Below are 22,386 nucleotides of genomic sequence, written 5' to 3'. Positions count from 1 at the left end.
TATATAAAAGAACTTACATCAAATTGTGAGAATTAAAACTGAATATAAAAACACTTATTAAAACAATTTTTTTTTAAAAAAATATAGCCCTAGCATCCTTACTTCAGCGAAGTTCAACCAGGACTGGCGAAAAGAATGAAATGAAGAAATATAAACTCATTCAAACTAAAGAGAATAAAATGATTAGATGCAATTTCTTAAAGCTAATCTTGCTTGTTTAGCAGCCTGTCTCAAAGGCCTTTTCGTAGTTGGTTCAGTACTATTATAAATTGGTTTAGTAAAATATTTTGTTAGATCATTTTTAATTAAATTTGAGTATAAAGAATTTAGTGAGTATTCCCCCAAGTCCCTGTTCAAAGAAATATTTTTATTGATTTTGAGATTAATTTCAATTGATTCTCGAACAACCTGTTTTATTCCCAAATCATTACTAATGAGTGAAGAGTTTTCAAAAAGTATCATGTGGGACGGATTATTAAAAATATGCCAACCTAGAGCAGAATTTGTCTTGAAAAAACTTTCCCTATTGTTTCTACGTTGTATTTGTTTGTTATGGAAAGGCAGTGTGGTCTTCGTCGCTATTTTCGTCTAGCTTATGGGGAGCAGTTGACCTATGATATCTTTTATTTTATTAGTCTAGGTAAAAAACATGCTAATATTATCAATCAACAAAAATTTTTAGAATCCTGTAGAAAGGAAAACCTTATTCCCAAGTCTTTAAGATATAAATTACATTTAAATACCCGAAAAGAAGCGCAATTTGCCCATACACTACAGTTAAAAACCCTAGTCCATATTATTAAGGACAAAAAACAGAAACGACATATTATTTCTTCAGAGAGAAAATCGTTGGAAACTTTTTTGCTGGAAAACCTGTCCACCGTTGATTTTGCTCAAGTTGTTAGATTAGAAAGGAATTTGTTTAGCCACGATTTTCGCTTGTCCAAGGAACGCCTCTATAAAAAATTAGAGGGCTTACGAAATGAATCTTCGATGAGAAACCGTATTTATTCTCCAAGATTCACTCCTGGGCCTGCTATCGTTAACCTCTCTTCTAAAACATTGGAACCCCAGGAAATCGAAACACTAGAAAAAGGTCCAAAATTTTCTTTTCTACCGAAACAGGTTCCTGTGGCAGATATAGTTTCCTCTCTAGAGTCCGCTTTGCATAAACACTATCCTTCTGTCTCTAACCCGGATGAAGTTAGATCTGGTCTAATAAATATCCTCTATAATAGCCAAAAAAAGTTTAAGCCTCCTACTAATTCCACACCGGAAAATCTGCATGACATAAAAATACTATCTAATCTCCGAAAAGATCCTTCTATTATAATAACTAAAGCAGACAAAAGCAATTCACTTGTTGTCATGAATACAACAGACTATGACAACAAAATTTTTTCGCATTTAAATGACACAATTACATATCAAACAATAACTCATGATCCTACTGATCAGTTCACTAATAATATTATAAATGAATTAAAGCAGCTAAAACAAAATGGTAAAATCACCCCACAACTATACAATAAATTTTTTCCCCGTGGTAGTTTCTGTCCTAAACTCTACGGTTTACCAAAAATACATAAACAGGGTATTCCCTTAAGACCTATTGTGGCTTGTACTAAAGCTCCCGCTGCCAATATTGGAAAATGGCTTTGTGCAGCTTTCAAACCTTTATTGTATTCCCAAAATTCCTATATTCATAACTCGGCAGATTTGATTAAAAAACTTAGCAACACAAGTATTTCAGAAAACACAATAGTTAGTAGTTTCGACATTGTTTCCATGTACACAAATATAGATGTAACTATTTCAGAGGAATTATTAAAAAACAAAATAGAAGAAAATTACCACTTGATCGAGACTTCAGCGACAGGAATTGATTGTGAAGTTTTAATGACTCTTGTTAAAATTTGTAATAAGTTTTCTATGTATTTTCAATTTCGCGATTCTTTTTATCAGCAAAAAAATGGATTACCCATGGGGGCACCTTTATCCGGGCTACTAGCAAATATTTACGTCGAGAATCTTGAGAATTGGGCATTGAATTCTTATTTTCTAAAACATGTCTATTGGGGTCGTTATATGGATGACGTAATTTCACTTTGGAATTATGGGGAAGCTGAACTTCGGGGCTTCTTAGATCATCTTAACACTTATGACCGAAATTTGCAGTTCACCCTTGAAGTTGAAATTGAAAATAAACTACCGTTTTTAGATGTATTAATTATTCGTAAAGCTGATGAACTGGATTTTACTATATATCGAAAGCCAACACAAAACAATAGATATCTTCACTTTAATTCAAATCACCCCCCACAAGTTAAAAGAGCAGTTGTAATTTCCCTCATTGATCGTGCCCTAAATATTTGCTCCCATTCATATATAAATGCAGAAATAAATTATATCAGAGATATTCTTTTTGGTAATGGATACCCCATTCCTTTTGTAAATAAAATAATTAGCCGTAGAATAAAAAGACATTCTTGTAAAATCGAAGAAGATACTTCACAATGTGAGGCTATTGATAAGCCCTCAAATATTGTCTATCTTCCGTATATCCCAAAGATTACAACAAAATTAAAAAATATTTGCACAAAAAATAATCTGTACGTAGTTTTTACTAACAATTTTAAAATCATCAATTTCTTAAATTCGGGTAAAGATAAGACCCCAGTTACTCGCCAAAGAGGGGTCTATCAAATACCCTGTGATTGCGGAAAATACTATGTCGGCAGGACCCATCAGAATCTAGACAAAAGGTTACATCAGCATAAAAATGACATAGACAAGGCCTTAATTTCAAATGGTTCCAACAATTCCTTTGATTCTGCTCTAGGTTGGCATATTTTTAATAATCCGTCCCACATGATACTTTTTGAAAACTCTTCACTCATTAGTAATGATTTGGGAATAAAACAGGTGGTTCGAGAATCAATTGAAATTAATCTCAAAATCAATAAAAATATTTCTTTGAACAGGGACTTGGGGGAATACTCACTAAATTCTTTATACTCAAATTTAATTAAAAATGATCTAACAAAATATTTTACTAAACCAATTTATAATAGTACTGAACCAACTACGAAAAGGCCTTTGAGACAGGCTGCTAAACAAGCAAGATTAGCTTTAAGAAATTGCATCTAATCATTTTATTCTCTTTAGTTTGAATGAGTTTATATTTCTTCATTTCATTCTTTTCGCCAGTCCTGGTTGAACTTCGCTGAAGTAAGGATGCTAGGGCTATATTTTTTTAAAAAAAAATTGTTTTAATAAGTGTTTTTATATTCAGTTTTAATTCTCACAATTTGATGTAAGTTCTTTTATATATATATATAGTATTGTATTGTGCTGAAGACGGCCCTTGGACATAGGGCCGAAATATCTACATAAATAATTTCCATTGTCTTGAAAAAACTTTCCCTATTGTTTCTACGTTGTATTTGTTTGTTATGGAAAGGCAGTGTGGTCTTCGTCGCTATTTTCGTCTAGCTTATGGGGAGCAGTTGACCTATGATATCTTTTATTTTATTAGTCTAGGTAAAAAACATGCTAATATTATCAATCAACAAAAAATTTTTAGAATCCTGTAGAAAGGAAAACCTTAGTCCCAAGTCTTTAAGATATAAATTACATTTAAATACCCGAAAAGAAGCGCAATTTGCCCATACACTACAGTTAAAAACCCTAGTCCATATTATTAAGGACAAAAAACAGAAACGACATATTATTTCTTCAGAGAGAAAATCGTTGGAAACTTTTTTGCTGGAAAACCTGTCCACCGTTGATTTTGCTCAAGTTGTTAGATTAGAAAGGAATTTGTTTAGCCACGATTTTCGCTTGTCCAAGGAACGCCTCTATAAAAAATTAGAGGGCTTACGAAATGAATCTTCGATGAGAAACCGTATTTATTCTCCAAGATTCACTCCTGGGCCTGCTATCGTTAACCTCTCTTCTAAAACATTGGAACCCCAGGAAATCGAAACACTAGAAAAAGGTCCAAAATTTTCTTTTCTACCGAAACAGGTTCCTGTGGCAGATATAGTTTCCTCTCTAGAGTCCGCTTTGCATAAACACTATCCTTCTGTCTCTAACCCGGATGAAGTTAGATCTGGTCTAATAAATATCCTCTATAATAGCCAAAAAAAGTTTAAGCCTCCTACTAATTCCACACCGGAAAATCTGCATGACATAAAAATACTATCTAATCTCCGAAAAGATCCTTCTATTATAATAACTAAAGCAGACAAAAGCAATTCACTTGTTGTCATGAATACAACAGACTATGACAACAAAATTTTTTCGCATTTAAATGACACAATTACATATCAAACAATAACTCATGATCCTACTGATCAGTTCACTAATAATATTATAAATGAATTAAAGCAGCTAAAACAAAATGGTAAAATCACCCCACAACTATACAATAAATTTTTTCCCCGTGGTAGTTTCTGTCCTAAACTCTACGGTTTACCAAAAATACATAAACAGGGTATTCCCTTAAGACCTATTGTGGCTTGTACTAAAGCTCCCGCTGCCAATATTGGAAAATGGCTTTGTGCAGCTTTCAAACCTTTATTGTATTCCCAAAATTCCTATATTCATAACTCGGCAGATTTGATTAAAAAACTTAGCAACACAAGTATTTCAGAAAACACAATAGTTAGTAGTTTCGACATTGTTTCCATGTACACAAATATAGATGTAACTATTTCAGAGGAATTATTAAAAAACAAAATAGAAGAAAATTACCACTTGATCGAGACTTCAGCGACAGGAATTGATTGTGAAGTTTTAATGACTCTTGTTAAAATTTGTAATAAGTTTTCTATGTATTTTCAATTTCGCGATTCTTTTTATCAGCAAAAAAATGGATTACCCATGGGGGCACCTTTATCCGGGCTACTAGCAAATATTTACGTCGAGAATCTTGAGAATTGGGCATTGAATTCTTATTTTCTAAAACATGTCTATTGGGGTCGTTATATGGATGACGTAATTTCACTTTGGAATTATGGGGAAGCTGAACTTCGGGGCTTCTTAGATCATCTTAACACTTATGACCGAAATTTGCAGTTCACCCTTGAAGTTGAAATTGAAAATAAACTACCGTTTTTAGATGTATTAATTATTCGTAAAGCTGATGAACTGGATTTTACTATATATCGAAAGCCAACACAAAACAATAGATATCTTCACTTTAATTCAAATCACCCCCCACAAGTTAAAAGAGCAGTTGTAATTTCCCTCATTGATCGTGCCCTAAATATTTGCTCCCATTCATATATAAATGCAGAAATAAATTTTATCAGAGATATTCTTTTTGGTAATGGATACCCCATTCCTTTTGTAAATAAAATAATTAGCCGTAGAATAAAAAGACATTCTTGTAAAATCGAAGAAGATACTTCACAATGTGAGGCTATTGATAAGCCCTCAAATATTGTCTATCTTCCGTATATCCCAAAGATTACAACAAAATTAAAAAATATTTGCACAAAAAATAATCTGTACGTAGTTTTTACTAACAATTTTAAAATCATCAATTTCTTAAATTCGGGTAAAGATAAGACCCCAGTTACTCGCCAAAGAGGGGTCTATCAAATACCCTGTGATTGCGGAAAATACTATGTCGGCAGGACCCATCAGAATCTAGACAAAAGGTTACATCAGCATAAAAATGACATAGACAAGGCCTTAATTTCAAATGGTTCCAACAATTCCTTTGATTCTGCTCTAGGTTGGCATATTTTTAATAATCCGTCCCACATGATACTTTTTGAAAACTCTTCACTCATTAGTAATGATTTGGGAATAAAACAGGTGGTTCGAGAATCAATTGAAATTAATCTCAAAATCAATAAAAATATTTCTTTGAACAGGGACTTGGGGGAATACTCACTAAATTCTTTATACTCAAATTTAATTAAAAATGATCTAACAAAATATTTTACTAAACCAATTTATAATAGTACTGAACCAACTACGAAAAGGCCTTTGAGACAGGCTGCTAAACAAGCAAGATTAGCTTTAAGAAATTGCATCTAATCATTTTATTCTCTTTAGTTTGAATGAGTTTATATTTCTTCATTTCATTCTTTTCGCCAGTCCTGGTTGAACTTCGCTGAAGTAAGGATGCTAGGGCTATATTTTTTAAAAAAAAAATTGTTTTAATAAGTGTTTTTATATTCAGTTTTAATTCTCACAATTTGATGTAAGTTCTTTTATATATATATATAGTATTGTATTGTGCTGAAGACGGCCCTTGGACATAGGGCCGAAATATCTACATAAATAATTTCCATTGTCTTGAAAAAACTTTCCCTATTGTTTCTACGTTGTATTTGTTTGTTATGGAAAGGCAGTGTGGTCTTCGTCGCTATTTTTATATATATATATATATATATATATATATATATATATATATATATATATATATATATATATATATGTAAAGAGAGAGAGAGAGCCAACATTTTTTATCTCTTTGAAATTTTAATTCCCGCTGGACGTGCTGTATGAAGAAAGCAAACCTATAGAGGAGTTCTTCTTCGCTTTTTTTTGCAAACAATAAGATGCATGAGCCTTGGTGTACCTTGGATTAAGATACTTACCGGGTCACCATTAATGTACCATGTAAGATTAGCTGCCGGTAAGGAATCTTTTGATGTGCAGTTCACATCCACAATATCTCCAATGGAATACCTCAACTGGCCACCAGTGATAATTGGATCTTCTGATGGTATCTCTAGAAATGCAAACACATTTTTTTCCCTAAGTTACCAGATAAAAATTTTGAGAGAGTCATTTTGTTTAGCATAGTAAAAAACCTAATAAATATGTCTTTGGGGATTACTTGATCCCCCCATAGTCCCCAGAGGAGGGGCTGCAAGTTACAAACTTTGACCATTGTTTACATACAGTAATGGTTATTGGGAAGTATACTTACGTTTTCAGGAGGATTTTTTCTAGTTGTAGGGGGGTCAGGGGTTACGTGAGAGGATCTTTCCATGGAATAATTTATCATGAGGGATGAGATTTTCCATGAAGGGGGCGCTGGATTTTCCAGCGCTATTTTAAAAGACAATGAGAAATTAAATAAATAAAAAAAGTTTGTTCTACTGGAAGTATAGAGCAGCATTAAAACTTAAAACAAACAGAAATTATTACGTATATAAGGGGGTTTTTCTCCTCCTCAATACCTTGCTCTTTACGCTAAAGTACTTTTAGTAATTTCTACTATTTATTCTACGGTTTTTGTGATTTAGGGGCCATTCTTAAAGAATTGGAACAGAATTCAAGCTTTAGTGTAAAGAGTGAGGTATCGACGAGGGGGCGAACCCTCTCATATATGTAGTAAAAATACACAAATATGGAACTTCGCTAGGTAGGTTAATTTGTAAGTTAAGTATACTTATTACTGATAAAAACGTTAGTAGAAAAATAAAAAGTTGTCTTTTTAAGTAATCAAAAATAAAAGGGCAACTAGGCCTCCTCCCCTACCCCTTTTTCTTACCAAAATCGTCCAATCAAAACTATGAGAAAGCCATTTAGCCCCCCAAAAAATAATATGCAAATTTCGTTTTAATTATTCATGTACGGTGAGCCAAAATCAAAAAATTCAAAAACGTTCAGAAATTTAATAAAAAAAACAAGTTTTATCAACTGAAAGTAAGGAGCGACATTAAAACTTAAAACGGACAGAAATTGTTCCGTATATGAAAGGGGTTTCCCCTCCTCGACGCCTCGCTCTTTACACTAATGTTTTTTATTGCTTTAAAAAGTAGTGCTGTGAAAGAGAGTCAAGTACTAGCGTGAAGAGCGAGGTGTCGAGGAGCAGACAACCCCTTTCATATACGGAATAATTTCCGTTCGTTTTAAGTGTTAGTGTCGCTCCTTACTTTCAGTTGAAAAACTTGTTTTTTTTTTATTTAATGATTGTCAGAAGCGATTGAAAGGCAGCCAGAACAAAGACAGGCAAAGACAGGCAGAACAAAAAAGGCAAAGGAGAAGGGCGGTTAGCCTGTTTCAGGCTAACCGCCCTTCTCAACCCTGAATACATTCGATTGAAACTTTGAGGGTGCGATTTTGCGCACAACAGTTGAAGGATTCAATAGCTATGTCTCTAGGGATGGCAAAGCCTCTAGAACCCCTTGGCAAGGGGATTTAAATTATACAAGTTGCCCATTGCTCATGTGCGGGATTTATTATCGGGAAATAGGGCGTTTGTCTTTGAGTGCCCAAAATGTCTAAGGGTATTAAGGTAAAATGTTTGGATAATTCTGAGGGCATATTAGACTAAATCAAACAACACTAGTTGCATCCAGGTTGTCCAAAGGGCGCATTAGCATCTTTGAACAGCTGGAGGCATTACTGTAGAACATCCAAGGCATATTGTTGTGGATTTTCAACTAAACCAAAAGACCAAATGAGTATCTGCAGCGTAAAAAGCGCTACTGTATTATCTCAGGAACGGCTACAGGTATTAAGTTGAAACATTAAGGGATTTTTGAGGGGGATGCTGAACTAAATCAAATTACGCTACATTTATCCAGGTTTTCCAAAAAAGCATGTTTGCGATATCTCAGGAACAGCCAGAAGTATTAAGGTATAACTTACACCGCATGTGGAAAGGGGATGTTGAACCAAATTGTAAGACACCATTGCGTCTAGGTTATTAAAGGGTGTCTCTGTAGTATCCCAGAAACGACTAAGGGTATCAAGTTGAAACTTTCAAGAGATATTATGGCGGATGTTGAACTAGATATAAAGACAGACACTATATTCTTCACATTTATCAAAATAGTATATCTGCAAAATATCAGATACAGCTAAGGGTTTCAATTGGAATCGTTCAAAGCATGTGGAGGAAGATGCCGAACAAAATCAAAAGACTTTATCAGCATCCACGTTGTCTAAAGGGTGTATCTGTAAAATCTCAGGAACGGCTTGTTGTACGAAGTTGAAATTTTCAGCTAATGTAAAGGGGTATGTTGAACTGAATGAAAAGATGCTATCTAGGTACTAAATACATATATTCATGCGGTCGAAAGTATGTATCTGCACCATATCAGGAGCAGTTAAGAGTAAAAAGGTGATTTTATCAAAGGGGAATAAGTATGATAATGAATTTAAATCAAAAGACCGTACCAACATCAATCCTGTCAAAATAGCATTCCTGCAGTATCACAGGAATAGCTAGAGGTATCAAGTTGAAACATTCGGGGAATGTTAAGGGAGATGTTTAATTGAATCAAATGACAGTATATACCTCCAGTTCATCAAAAGATCTCATCTGCAATATCTTAGGATATCAAGGTACTAATACCAAGTACTAGATATTAGGTAGCATTAGGTACTAAGGTACTATATCATAGGGTACTAATATGTAATGGTACTAAGAATAATCTGTAAGGCAATGTTCAGGGGGATGTTGATCTAATTCAAAAGACACAGTGTGCATCCAGGTCGTCACAAAGACATATCTGCAATATTTCAGGAATAGCTAAAAGAATTAAGTTAAAGCATTCTTTAAACGTTGGAAATAATTTTGAAGTAAATCAAAAACACTCTAAGCATCAAAGTTATGAAAAGGATTTATCTGCAAACCTGAGGCTGTTAAGTTTAAATTTTCTGAGAATGCTGGGATGGCGAGGATCATAACTAAATTAACTGGCAAAATGCTCATCCACTTTGTCAAAAGGTCGTTCCTACGATACTTCAGGAGCGCCTAAAGGCATTTAGTTGACCCTCTCAGGGAATTTTGAGAGGGATGGTGAATTAAATCAAAATACATTATATATATCGAGGAGGTAAAAAGGGTGTACAGTATTTACGTATCCCAGGAACAGCTAGAGGAACTAAGTCGAAGCTGTTTGGGTATGTTGAGGGAAATGTTGAACTAAATCAAGAGACACTTTGCGTATACGTTTTGTCAAAAAGCCTTCTTTATAGTATTCCCTGAATGGCTAAGATTATTAAGTTGGAGTTTTCAAGGTATGTTAAACAAGATCAAGAGACACCACATGCATCCTGGTTGTCTAAACAGCGTATATGCAGTATCTCAAAGACATCTAAGAGTAAAAGGTTGAACTTTTGGGGAATATTGAAGGGGATGCTGAATTAAATCCAAATATAATCTATTCATCCTGGTGGTCAAAGGGACATGTCTGCAATATTTCAGCAAGGACAAAGTATATTAAGTTGAACATTTCAGGATATGTTGTGGAGGATAATGAGCTAAAACAAAAGACATTACATGCATCTGTTTTGACAAAACACGATACGAAATATCTCGGAAACAGCTAAGGACATTAAGTTACTAATCTCAGGGAATGTTGAGGGGCATTTAATACTAAACTAAAAAACCTGATATGAGCTCAAACTGTCAAAAGGGTATACATGCAATAGCCTAGGAACAGCTGAAGATATTAAGCGGAAATTTTCAGGTTATACTGAGGGGAATGTTGAAATAAGTCAAAAGACACTATATGTATCCCTGTTGTTAAAAATGTGTATCTGTAATATTTCAGGAACAGCCTAGGTATGAAGTTGAAACTTTTGGGGCATATTGAACTGAATCGAAAGACACTATGCATGCATGTGGTCGAAAGGACTTAACTTTAAAATAGGAGGTACGAAAAAAGACATGAAGTTGAAACTTTCATGGAATGTTGAGGAGGATATTGAACTAAATCAAAGAGCTGGTATTAATATGAAACTTTTAGAGAATATTGAATGAAATTGAAACACACTGTAACTTTTTTAATTTTAGACTCTGTGAGCATCCAGGTTGTGAAAAGGGTGAATTATAAAAATCTGTAAGGAACGGACAGGGGTATTAAGTTGAAAGTTTCAGTAAATGCTGAGAGGAATTTTGAACTAAATCGAAGTTCCCTAAATACATCCAGATTGTCAAAAGGGTATATCTGGAATATCTGAGGAGAAGCTAAGGGTGTTAAGTTGAAAATTTCAGGTGATTTTGACTGGTATGTCAAACTAAATTATAAGACATGATGTGTATCCAGATTGTCAAAACACTACATCTAGATTAACTTAGGAACAATTGAGGATACTAAATTGAATCATTTTGAACATATGGAAGGGAATGTTGATATTTCATATTTATTTTAATAAAGACTAAGGGTACTAACTTGCAGGGGCAAAACCAGGATTTTCTTTAGCGGGAGGCGCATAATAGGTTGCTTCGATAAACTTACGAACAAAGAAATTCCAGCAATTTAAAAGGAATCTCAACAATTATTCGTAGGTAGGTAGTGGAAATGGTCATAAATTTAATCTAAAATCTGATGAGGGTTAAAGTTCTAATTAATTTGTTGACATTAAAATGGTATAAAAATATCGTTAAAAAAAATAATACATTATAAAATTTCCCCGCAATGAAGAAATAAAAGCTTTTCACCATCCATAAAAAAATGATATTTAATATTTTCTCCATAATTTTTTGCCGTTGCACTTCTGACCACTATAGCAAGCGAGTTAAGCTTTATATTGTTAAAAAAAGAAGAAAAAAAAAAAAAAAAAAAAAAAAAAAAAAAAAAAAAAAAAAAAAAAAAAGGTCTTGAACCATCTTTTGGGGTCAGGCATTAATTGTGACACAGGTCGAACCATTTAGTATGTTGCCTAACTTTGTGGCATCGCTTAGTAATTATGATAGCAATGAAGACTAGGAAATCAGGATTAAGAAACAATTTTAAATTCATAGCAGATGTATTAAACATTAAATATTAGTTCGTTTAGGGGTGTAACAAGAAAAATAGAACAAAGAGACAGAAACAGATAGACAACATTTAAAACAAGTGTTTTAAGTACAGGTACTAAAGCATTAACTAGTCACTATTTCTTTTTAAAATAATATTTTAATAAACAGTGTCAACCTTGACGAAAAATCAGAAGCTATTAATCAAAATTTCCCTGTAACAACGTTGCGTATCTTTCCAGTTTTTAAAGTTCGCACATTTTGCTTAAATTACATAATTCACAGTTTTATAAGAAAAAGTCTATTCCTTTATTTCTACTCCCACCATATCTATCTATTACACTGTCAATCTCTACTTAAATATTTCGGTGAATGTTTCTAATGGCTAGTGCTGTCAGTCTAGATTTCTTTCAGTTTAGAGCTCTTCGTTATTATTTCCTCTTCTATTCATCCTAAAATATTCGAAGAAAGACCAAAATCGTCAGAAAAATATGAACTCCAATGCAAGTGCATATTGGCATGTGCTTCAAACTAAGTTTATGAGTTGAAATACTTCTTAAAAAATATTCACGTGTTTGTTATTTTTGTATTTGATAGGTATAGATTGGTGATTTAAATTCTCGGGGTTTCAAGCTGTGGTAGATTTCTGATTTATTTGTGTTTAATCTAGATTTCTAGACATTCAATCTGAACGTTTAAATCTCGACATGTCTGTTGAGCACAAAAATAAAAATTTGAAATATCGGCTCAGATTTAGCATTAAGTAAGAGAATTGTCCCGTAAAAATTTCGATTTATAAGCAACCAATCATGAAAATATGATTGGATGGCATGTATCAAAATAAGTATAAAATTACTTAGCGGTATATATAGCAGTTTGTACAATTTTATGAACAAATGTATTCAACCCTTATACAAAATATAACTACATTTTGTGACTGGTGGGTATTGAAAAGGTGAAAAACTTTGAAATAATATTGTAGTTACATTCCATTTCCGTGGTCAACTCAAGTGGTGTGAATTTCCACTTTTTTAAATTTCATTAGCAAACATTTGAAAAAAAAAAATTGATGTGATTCCACAGATTCAAACTGAGAAGTCAAGAGACACATCTATGCCGATTAGAAAAGAGAAGTAAACACATAATCATTTGCCTTCTTTTATAAACAATTTTTCGAAAATCTGTTTTTCTTATATCACTACTCCGAATTTTGAAGGCGTATTTCGACTCAAATGCTTAGTTTTAAGTGTATGCTAATAGGAACCTTTATCAAAATTCAGGTATTTCTAAAGAGTTTGACCCTTATTTTAATGTTTTAGGATGAACTGAAGAGGTGATATGCCATAATATGGAGAGCTGTAACTAGATAAAAATAAGCTGTAAAGTGGCTTGCATTTGCTCAGCTAAACCCCAAAAATAAATAATATGTTTGCACTTCTCATACATTTATTTTCTGTTATAAAAATCCCCTTAAAAACAACAATGTTATAAAAAACACCCCACTTTGCAAAAAAAGCAAACTCAAATTTATGACAGCCAAAAAGAGTAATGATATCAATTTCTTTGTCTCTGTGCCATAGTAAGACCCGAAAATAAGTTTTTGACAGTAAAATGAAGTTTAAATAATGAGTTTTTCAGCCCCGTTGTAACAACACAATCCTCAAATATCAATTCGACAGCCTAAAGAAGTGGAGATTTAAAATTTCCCCTCCTTGTTAAAACGAAATGAAAATTTCCGCCTCCCAGTTGGCTGTTGTCGTAATACAGACAGACTACCTTGATAAACACTTTTAGGCGGTGTGCGTTATCAGTAAAATCTAACAGAGAGCACACGAAGTAACTGAAATTTTGTTTCAAATTTGTTTGTGAAAAGAAACAGTCTTAACGATTAAAAAATTATTGAAACCTCAACTACAAAAAACCAATTACAAAGAATAAATTTTGTCCCAACCCCAACCGCAGAAAGTGGTCCCAACCCCAAATCCACCACTACGTTAGAGGTTGCCCCCCCCCCCCACCTGGATCCTCCACTGCCAACTTGACGTCTTTTGGGAAAGTTTAGGGGAAAGGCACTCTATAGTTCAAAGTGGTCAAAAGAACGTATCTGCAGTATTAGGTATGGATAAACATTAACGGTTAAAGTGCCAAGCCAAAAATTTGATGGAATTTAGAACGGGGAAGATCAAGCATATTTAAAATTTTGATGTGAGTGGACCAGGGGGTTCTTATAAAGGAAAACAATTGTTTGAAAAAATGCAGGCTACTTGTATTGGTTCTTAGTAAAAAATATTCTTTTTTCTTATGTTGCTCTGCTTCAAATGTCAGGCCATGAAGACATCTTCTTTGAAGTTTCAGAATCAATTGAACCTCAGCCGGAGACACATGTGGTTGCATCAACACGTTACGTAACGTTTGACTTTATCCATTAAACAGTAAATCAGAGCTCTTTTTAATAAACGAGTTCAAATGTATTTATTTAAGCAAACAAGTAGTGAATATGAAATACAATTCCATTATAAAAATATGGCTCATTTCCCTTTTCTAGGGCTATGATGAGCGAAAGGTTAGGATGGTCAGGACAAATTTTGTAGATGAGGGATAACAGATTGTCCAGGATCGTCCATGTCCAACAACCGTAAAGGGCCAAACTAAAAGTAATTTGCCCCAAATAGGGTTAGAGGATGTCGTAAGGAAAGGTTTAAGGGAATGAGAACTTCTTAGAAGGGTGTAAAATAGGATGCTTCAAATTGATTTGGATGGAAGAGGAACGTGCTCATCTGTGTAGTCATAGTGGTATATTCAGAACAAATGTTGCAGTTTTTTTCGTCTAGAACAAAATTAAGAGTTTTTAAAAATTGTTAAGCTTATCCAAGGGATATACGAAGCAAGGATACAGCCTCACAGTTTTTGCAACTATAGAACGGAAAGAAAAGCTCTTTAGCTGCTCTCAAACATTTTCTCATCACACAAAGATTTATTGTTTTTGGACGGAGACATGGACGTACAGTGAATTCTATTTGAGAGAAATAGGGTAACTGGGTCTTTTTTTACTAGTACCAACACCACGAAGGGCCAAAATAAATTCAAAATCCCAAATCCTACTAACTTAATAATATTTTTTCTTTGAGACGAACTTTTTGATCCACGTAGTGATGCACCTGACTCTTTATTTTTGAGAAGTCGTTAACTGAATTTGATTTAATTATATATAAGTCTGAAAAGTAAGACAACTGAAACTACGTTTTCTGATAATTGTAAACCTAATAGTTCGTCGTAACGAACTGTAGATAAGGAGCGACTGGATCCTATACTAACCAAAGCTCTAAATACAAAATTTTGATAGTAATGGATACATCGAAAGACATGGCTTCTTATACTAATTAGATAGAAAAAACAATTTTTTTTTAATTGAAAGTAAGGAACGACATTAGAACTTAAAACGAACAAAAATTACTCTGTATATGAAAGGGGCTTTTCCTCCTCAATGCCCCACTCTTTACGTCAAAGTTTTACTCTTTCTCTTAACTCTACTTTTTAAAACAGTAAAAAACTTTAGCATAAAGAGCTGGACGTTGAGGAGGAAAAGCCACTTTCATGTACGGAGTAATTTCTGTTCGTCTTAAGTTTTATTGTCGCTCCTTACTTTCAGTTAAAAAAACTTTTTTTTTTTTATTTAATTTGTGAACGTTTTTAATTCATATATGTTTTGATTTTGGCTCTCCGTACATAAATAATTAAAACAAAATTCGCATATTAATTTTTTTTTGGCAAAGTGGCTTTCACATAGTTTTAATCGGAAGATTTTGAGAAAAAAGGAGCGGGGGAGGAGGCCTAGTTGCCTTCCAATTTTTTGGTTACTTAAAAAGGCAACTAGAACTTTCAATTTTGTACGAACGTTTTCATTAGTAAAAAATATACGTAACTTACTTACGTACCGAACTTCTATATTCGTATTTTTTTTATTACGCATATGAGGGGGCTCACCCCCTCGTCAATACCTCGTTCTTTACACTAAAGCTTAAATTTTGTCTCAATTCCTTAAGAATGACCCCTGAATCACAAAGGCCGTAGAAAAAATAGATGAAATTATTAAAAATACTTTAGCGTAAAGAGCAAAGTATTACGAGCAGGTGAACCCCTCATATGCGTAATAATTTCTGCTCGTTTTAAGTTTTAATGCGGCTTCTCACTTTCAGTTGAAAAAAACTTTTCATATTTATTTTTTCATTATTTTTTTTTTAAATAATGCTAGAAAATCCTGCACCCCCTTCATTGAAATTCTTTTCCCCCATGACAAATTTCTCCATGAAAAGATCCTTCCACATAACCCCGTCAACTCCTCCCCCCGCCAAACCGAAAAAATTCCCCTGAAAGCGTCTGTATACTTACCAATAACCATTACTATATGTAAACACTGGTCAAAGTTTGTAACGTGCAGCCCCTCCCAAGGGGACTGTCGAGGAGTAAGTCGTCCCCAAATACAGAGTTTTTAGGTTTCTCGACTATGGTGAATAAAATGGTAATCTCAGAAATTTGATCGGGTGACTCTGGGGAAAAAAATGAGCGTGGGAGGGGGCCTAGGTGCCCTCCAATTTTTGGTCACTTAAAAACAGCACTAGAACTTTTAATTTCCGTTAGAATGAGCCCTCTCGTGCCATTCTTTGACCACTGAATCGATATGATAACCCCTGGTAAAAAAAAAATAATAAACACGCATCTGTGATCTGTCTTCTGGCAGAAAATGCAAAATTCCACATTTTTGTAGATAGGAGCTTGAAACTTTTACATTAGGGTTCTCCGATACGCTAATTCTGATGGTGTGATTTTCGTTAAGATTGTGTGACTTTTTGGGGGTGTTTCCCCCTATTTTCTAAAATAAAGCAAATTTTCTCAGGCTCTGAACTTTTGGTGGGTAAGACTAAACTTGATGAAACTTATATATTTAAATTCAGCATTAAAATGCGATTCTTTTGATGTAACTATTGGTATCAAAATTACTTTTATTAGAATTTCGGTTGCTATTGAGCCAGGTCGCTCCTTACTACACTTGGTTAACACGAACTGTTTGATTCCAAATATATAAAATTCGCTAAGTTTAATACTACCACTCAAAAGCTACAAGCCTAAGAAAATTATCATGATTTTCCAAAAAACGGCGAAGATCCCCATTGTCAATAGATTGTTAAGGAAATCTCCTTCTTAACTTTAACCGACCATTCCTCTTTACGCTAAAGCATGTTTTTTTTTTTTTTTTTTTTTTTTTTTTTTAATCACAACTCCCTAAGAAACACTGCTCAAACACAAAGGCTCTTGAATTTGAACGATCATTGTTTTTTTAAGACCTTCAGGACTTTAGAGTAAGGAATGAGGGTAGAGGAAGGGGCATCCCTATTCATATAAAAAATAAAATATTTTAGCTCATTTTAAGTTTTAATGGTGCACCTATATTTCCAGCGAAAAACTTTTTTTTAATCTTTCAAATAATAGATTGACCATCTTATTGTATATTTGAATTTTCATAATTGTTATTATGAAATTACAATGTGTCTTAGGCTTAATTTCAAAAAGAAGACATTTAACTAAATTTGCGATAGTCAAGTAAATTTTTATTTATTACCCAGAGAGTGGGCAATGCAGTGTATAAACGTCGACACACTTTGTGATTTTTCTTCTAAAAGAAATAACTCAGAATATGTCTTCTATATATAAAAGAATAAAAAAGAATAAAAAGAACTATATATATATATATATATATATATATATATATATATATATATATATATATATATATATATATATATATATATATATATATATATACATAAATAAAAGAATATATAGGAAAAATCACGAAAGAGAACACGAAATAGGGCTAAAGATTAAAAAAGAGAAAAAAAATTGTTGGATGAGTAAAGAGAAAGAAAGAGAGAGACAGAAAGAAAAATGGAGTGAGAGAAAAACAGAGAGAGAGAGAAACAATACTTGATTTGCTGTTGGCGATTGTATCCCCACTAGGACGGAAATTATAATTGCTTCCAGTTCTGTTGCTTAGCGGGTGATAAGGTTTCATACATGGAAATAGAAAATCATGTATCATGTAATTAAGAAAAAGATCCTGAATTGATGACATTCTTGTTTTGATTATATATTTTTTTTTTAATAAGAAGGATACTGAGCTCAAAATATCGAGTTTTCTCAGAAGTGTATAAAAAGCCGACTACATTAATATGAGACAAAGCTGCTGAATAGCCAGAAATACTCCCAGACTAAAGAATATCTGTTAGAATCTTCAGCCTTAGGATGAGCTTTTCTTGTGCCTGTGTCTGAACTTGTCTTTGCTCAATTCAGTCTTCAAATTAAAAAACTTTACTTACGAACAACGCTAAGATGTTGAGCATTCGACATTGTTTGAAAGGAGGGACCTTCAGCAACTATCTCGCTTCTGTATCTGCCTGCCGTATCAAAGTTTACATTGTGAAGCAAAATTTTATGTTTGTCTGATTCTTCCATCTAAAAAAAAAGAAAAAAATGTTATTTTGCTGGTAGCTCGTTTCTTTAATAAAAATAAACAGCCTAATATTGGCTCTTATCGTAAATTTAATACCTCGTAAATCTGTTGAGCAATTTTGGCAAAAAAATGTTTTAGTTTTTAGTAAAAAAGGCTGAAAGCAGTACGTTACTGGGGCACGATTTTTTCAACCTTCTCTAATGTACTTGTGCATTGATAAGTTAGGATTTCGTTAATAATTTTATACTGTCTTTAAATTTCTTGAGGGCCTAGATTAAGAAACGGACTGGGTTGGAGTTGAGAACTCTCGGCATATAATTAAATTTCTCCAGCTCTAACCTTCGTGTTTGACGGGAAGATGGCAGACCCAAACCCACCATGATCACGTGTGTACCGAATATATCATCTCAAAAGTATTTAAACTGAAATGGTTTCGGTATTAAACAAGCATGTACTTTGTCCTATCTGGGAGAAAACCTCTTTCATGATTGCTAGTAGGACTCTCCTACGAAAAAAAACTTTTTCAACACTAGCAGCACTTTTTACGTGGAAAGATTTAAAATGGAAAAATTCTATTCAGTTGCTAATTGGGCAAACCCCACACAAGGAATCCTTAAAGACTATTTTTGGACTCTTTATAAAGGTTGTTTTAAGAGTATTGTTTGGCAAATTGAAAGCAAAGCTTCAAGTGTTCTCATGACTGTTCCTAGTCAAAGTTAGTCAAAGCTAAGACAAAGTTAGTCAAAGCTAATTCAAAGTTAGTCAAAGCTAGTCAATGACTGTTAGTAGTCTGAACCCACAAGCAAAGAAGAAACAAAATTGACAAATACCAATGTTGTTAATGATAGACTTTCTAAACTATTTACAAGCCAAAAAGAGATATAATAGGAGGTCGCTAAAATGTGACTTTTGGCCATACTCACAATTTGTTTCAAAACTTTGTCTTTCCAAAAGATTTTTATCTTTCGCCTCAATTAGTTTTGGGAATTTACATCTTTGGGTACTGCAAATGATGCTTCAGGCTGTTAATCTTGCCATAAATCTCTCTTCCAAAACGGAAGGTTGTATATATATATATATATATATATATATATATATATATATATATACATATATATATATATATATATATATATATATATATATATATATATATATATATATATATATGTATATATATATATATATATATATATATATATATATATATATATATGTATATGTATATATATATATATATATATACATATATATATATATATATATATATATATATATATATATATATATATATATATATATATATATATATATATATATATATATATATATATATATATATATATATATATATATATTTCTGGTATATTTAATTTGTGCTTATAACTAGCACTAAGATTTTCACTTTTTTCTTCTATTCTTAGCACGTCCCTAGGACAACTTGCCCTTGCAAGTTCATGGGCAGGCTAGAAGATTTAGTTGAATGACTTGGTTTTTCATGTATTATATATCTGTATGCATTTTGTTAAGATTTAATTTTATTAATAAACTTAACTAACTAAAAAAAGCCTACGGTATGATTGCATCTTTGAAAGCTTTATATAGTCGACAGATTCGGGACCAACTATTTTCGGTGATGGTTAAACTGTAATTGTTCGCGCTTTTTCCTTTTTGGGTGCTCTTATCTGATTCTCACACGAATAAACGTACTGTGCGTTCTTGTTACTACCGTTTTTGTAAATTTATTTTCCGCGTGCCTCCTTGGAAGAGTAACACAGCTATTTATAACCAATAGAATATACCAGACCCGTCATGGTAATTCAGTAGAAACTGGAGAAGTTTTATATGAGTTTAACTGAAAATGAACGGTGTAATACTTTGTGATATTAATATCTATTTTTTGTTCTGTATGTGTATATCTGTGAATTTCTTATTTGATACCCTTTGTTATTGCTATCGTGCATTTTATTACTCAAAAAGCAACATTATGTCTTTTTATAAGCGAAATAAGTTAATTCATTTGTTCAATGTGCCAGAAGAAGGGGTGTTTTCTGTCATCTTTTTGGATCCGAACAACCATCGTACCCAATAGTAAAAAGTACGACAAAACTAGACCCTGGACTGATGTCCGTTTCGTGGTCTTTCAGCCAGGAAGTGCATTGGGGGTGGGGGTGCAGCCATCCTGTGCTCTGTACACCTTCCCTGCTTACCTCCCCCAGGTTTCTCCATGTACCCATTTTGAGCTGGGTTGACTCTGTCTGAGCTTACAGAGTCGTGCCACTGACTCCTATCCCAAACCGTGGCCATCGGACAAAGGGTTCCCATTGCAGCACACCCAATAGAGGACCAAGTTGCTATTGCCCATAAATTCTGAGATTTTCAATTGATTTCAAAGTATTAAAAAACTAAATATTGAGCTTTTCAGTTGCTGAGGAAGAAATCTGCATGCTTCCACTTCCGAGATGTGGAGGAAGCAATGTCATACGCTTGCATATTAGTTCCCGAAAGTTCACAGAGTCTATACAACTAAAGGTACCTCAGACTATAAAACATATCAGATCAGACTATAATATCAGACTATACATAATATTTTTTACGGATAGGGCTTGATGACATTTTGAAAACTCTTTTTACTTAAATTAAATAAAAAAAACAAGTTTTTTCAACTGAAAGTAAGGAGTGACATCAAAACTTAAAACGCACAGAAATTACTTCGTATATGAAAGAGGCTGCTTCCTCATCAACGCCCCGCTCTTTACGCTAAAGTTTGACTCTTTCTCTCAATTCTTCTTTCTAAAACAGTAAAAAACTTAAGCGTAAAGAGCGGGGCGTTGATGAGGAAGCAGCCTCTTTCATATACGAAGTAATTTCTGTGCGTTTTAAGTTTTGATGTCACTCCTTACTTTCAGTTGAAAAAACTTGTTTTTTTTATTTAATTTCTGAACGTTTTTGAATCAATGCATGTTTTGATTTTGGCTCTCCGCAGAGGAATAATCAAAACGAAATTTGCATATTTTTTTTTTTTGGCTCAATGGCTTTCTCATAATTTTGATCGAATGATTTTGAGAAAAAAAGAGCGGGGGACGAAGCCTAGTTGCCCCCCAATTTTTTGGTTAATTAAAAAGGCAACTAGAACTTTTAATTTTTTACGAATCTTTTTATTGGTAAAAGATTTACGTAACTTATAAATTAGCTTACGTAAAGAACTTTTGTATTCTCATGTTTTTATTACATATATGAGGGGATTCGCCCCATCGTCAGTACCTCGCTCTTTACACTAAAGCTTAAATTTTATCCCAATTCATAAAGAATGACCCCCTGAATCACAAAAGCCGTAGAATAAGTAGTTGAAATTACCGAAAATACTTTAGCGTAAAGAGCGAGGTATTAGAAGGAGGTGAGCCCCTCATATGGGTAATAATTTCTGTTTGTTTTAAGTTTTATTGCTGTTCCTTACTTCCAGCTGAAAAAGCTTTTTCACTTTTATTTTTTAATTGTTTTTTTTTAAATAATGCTAGTAAATCCTGCTCTCCCTTCATGGAAATTTTCTTCTCCCATTACAAATTCTCGAAGGAAAGTTCCCCCAGCATATCCCCCTCTTCTCAACCCCTCCCCCAAACCAAAAAAATCCTCCTGAAAACGCCTGTATACTTCCCAATAACCATTACTATATGTAAGCACAGGTCAAAGTTTGTAACTTGTTGCCCCTCCCACGGGGACTGTGGGGGAGTAAGTCGTCCCCAAAGACATAGTTATAAGGTTTTTCGACTACGCTGAATAAAATGGCTATCTCAGAATTTTGATCCGTTGACTTTGGGAAAATAATTAGCGTGGGAGGGGGCCTAGGTGCCCTCCAATTTTCTGGTCACTTAAAAAGGGCACTAGAACTTTTCATTTCCGTTAGATTGAGCCCTCTTGCAACATTCTAGGACAACTGGGTTGATACGATTACCCCTGGGGAAAAAAAAACAAAAAAACAAAAAAACAAATAAACACGCATCCGTGATCTGCTTTTGGCAAAAAATGCAAAATTCCACATTTTTGTAGATAGGAGCTCGAAACTTCTACAGTAGGGTTCTCTGATACGCTGAATCTGATGGTGTGATTTTCGTTAAGATTCTATGACTTTTAGGGGGCGTTTCCCCCTATTTTC

General features: G+C 33.4%; 1 protein-coding gene across 6 annotated transcripts in view; it reads right to left on the bottom strand.

Annotated features, from left to right (window-relative positions):
• LOC136031546 (uncharacterized) overlaps positions 1–22,386 on the bottom strand; it is a 611,644-nt gene that overhangs the window by 76,150 nt on the left and 513,108 nt on the right. For all 6 annotated transcript variants that reach the window (XR_010618532.1, XM_065711218.1, XM_065711229.1 and 3 more), the window contains 2 exons: positions 18,100–18,235; positions 6,621–6,754 (listed from right to left, as the gene is read on the bottom strand). Coding sequence is in view for 5 of the 6 variants with exons in the window: in XM_065711218.1 (XP_065567290.1) it covers positions 6,621–6,754; positions 18,100–18,235 (270 nt within the window). In the remaining variant the exon portion in view is untranslated. The remainder of the gene's footprint in view (positions 1–6,620; positions 6,755–18,099; positions 18,236–22,386) is intronic.

This window comes from Artemia franciscana, chromosome 1 (genome assembly GCF_032884065.1).
Source record: "Artemia franciscana chromosome 1, ASM3288406v1, whole genome shotgun sequence".
NCBI lineage: Eukaryota > Metazoa > Arthropoda > Branchiopoda > Anostraca > Artemiidae > Artemia > Artemia franciscana.
The sequence above is the reverse complement of the archived record's forward strand: the minus strand, read 5'-3'. Positions and strand labels throughout refer to the sequence as shown.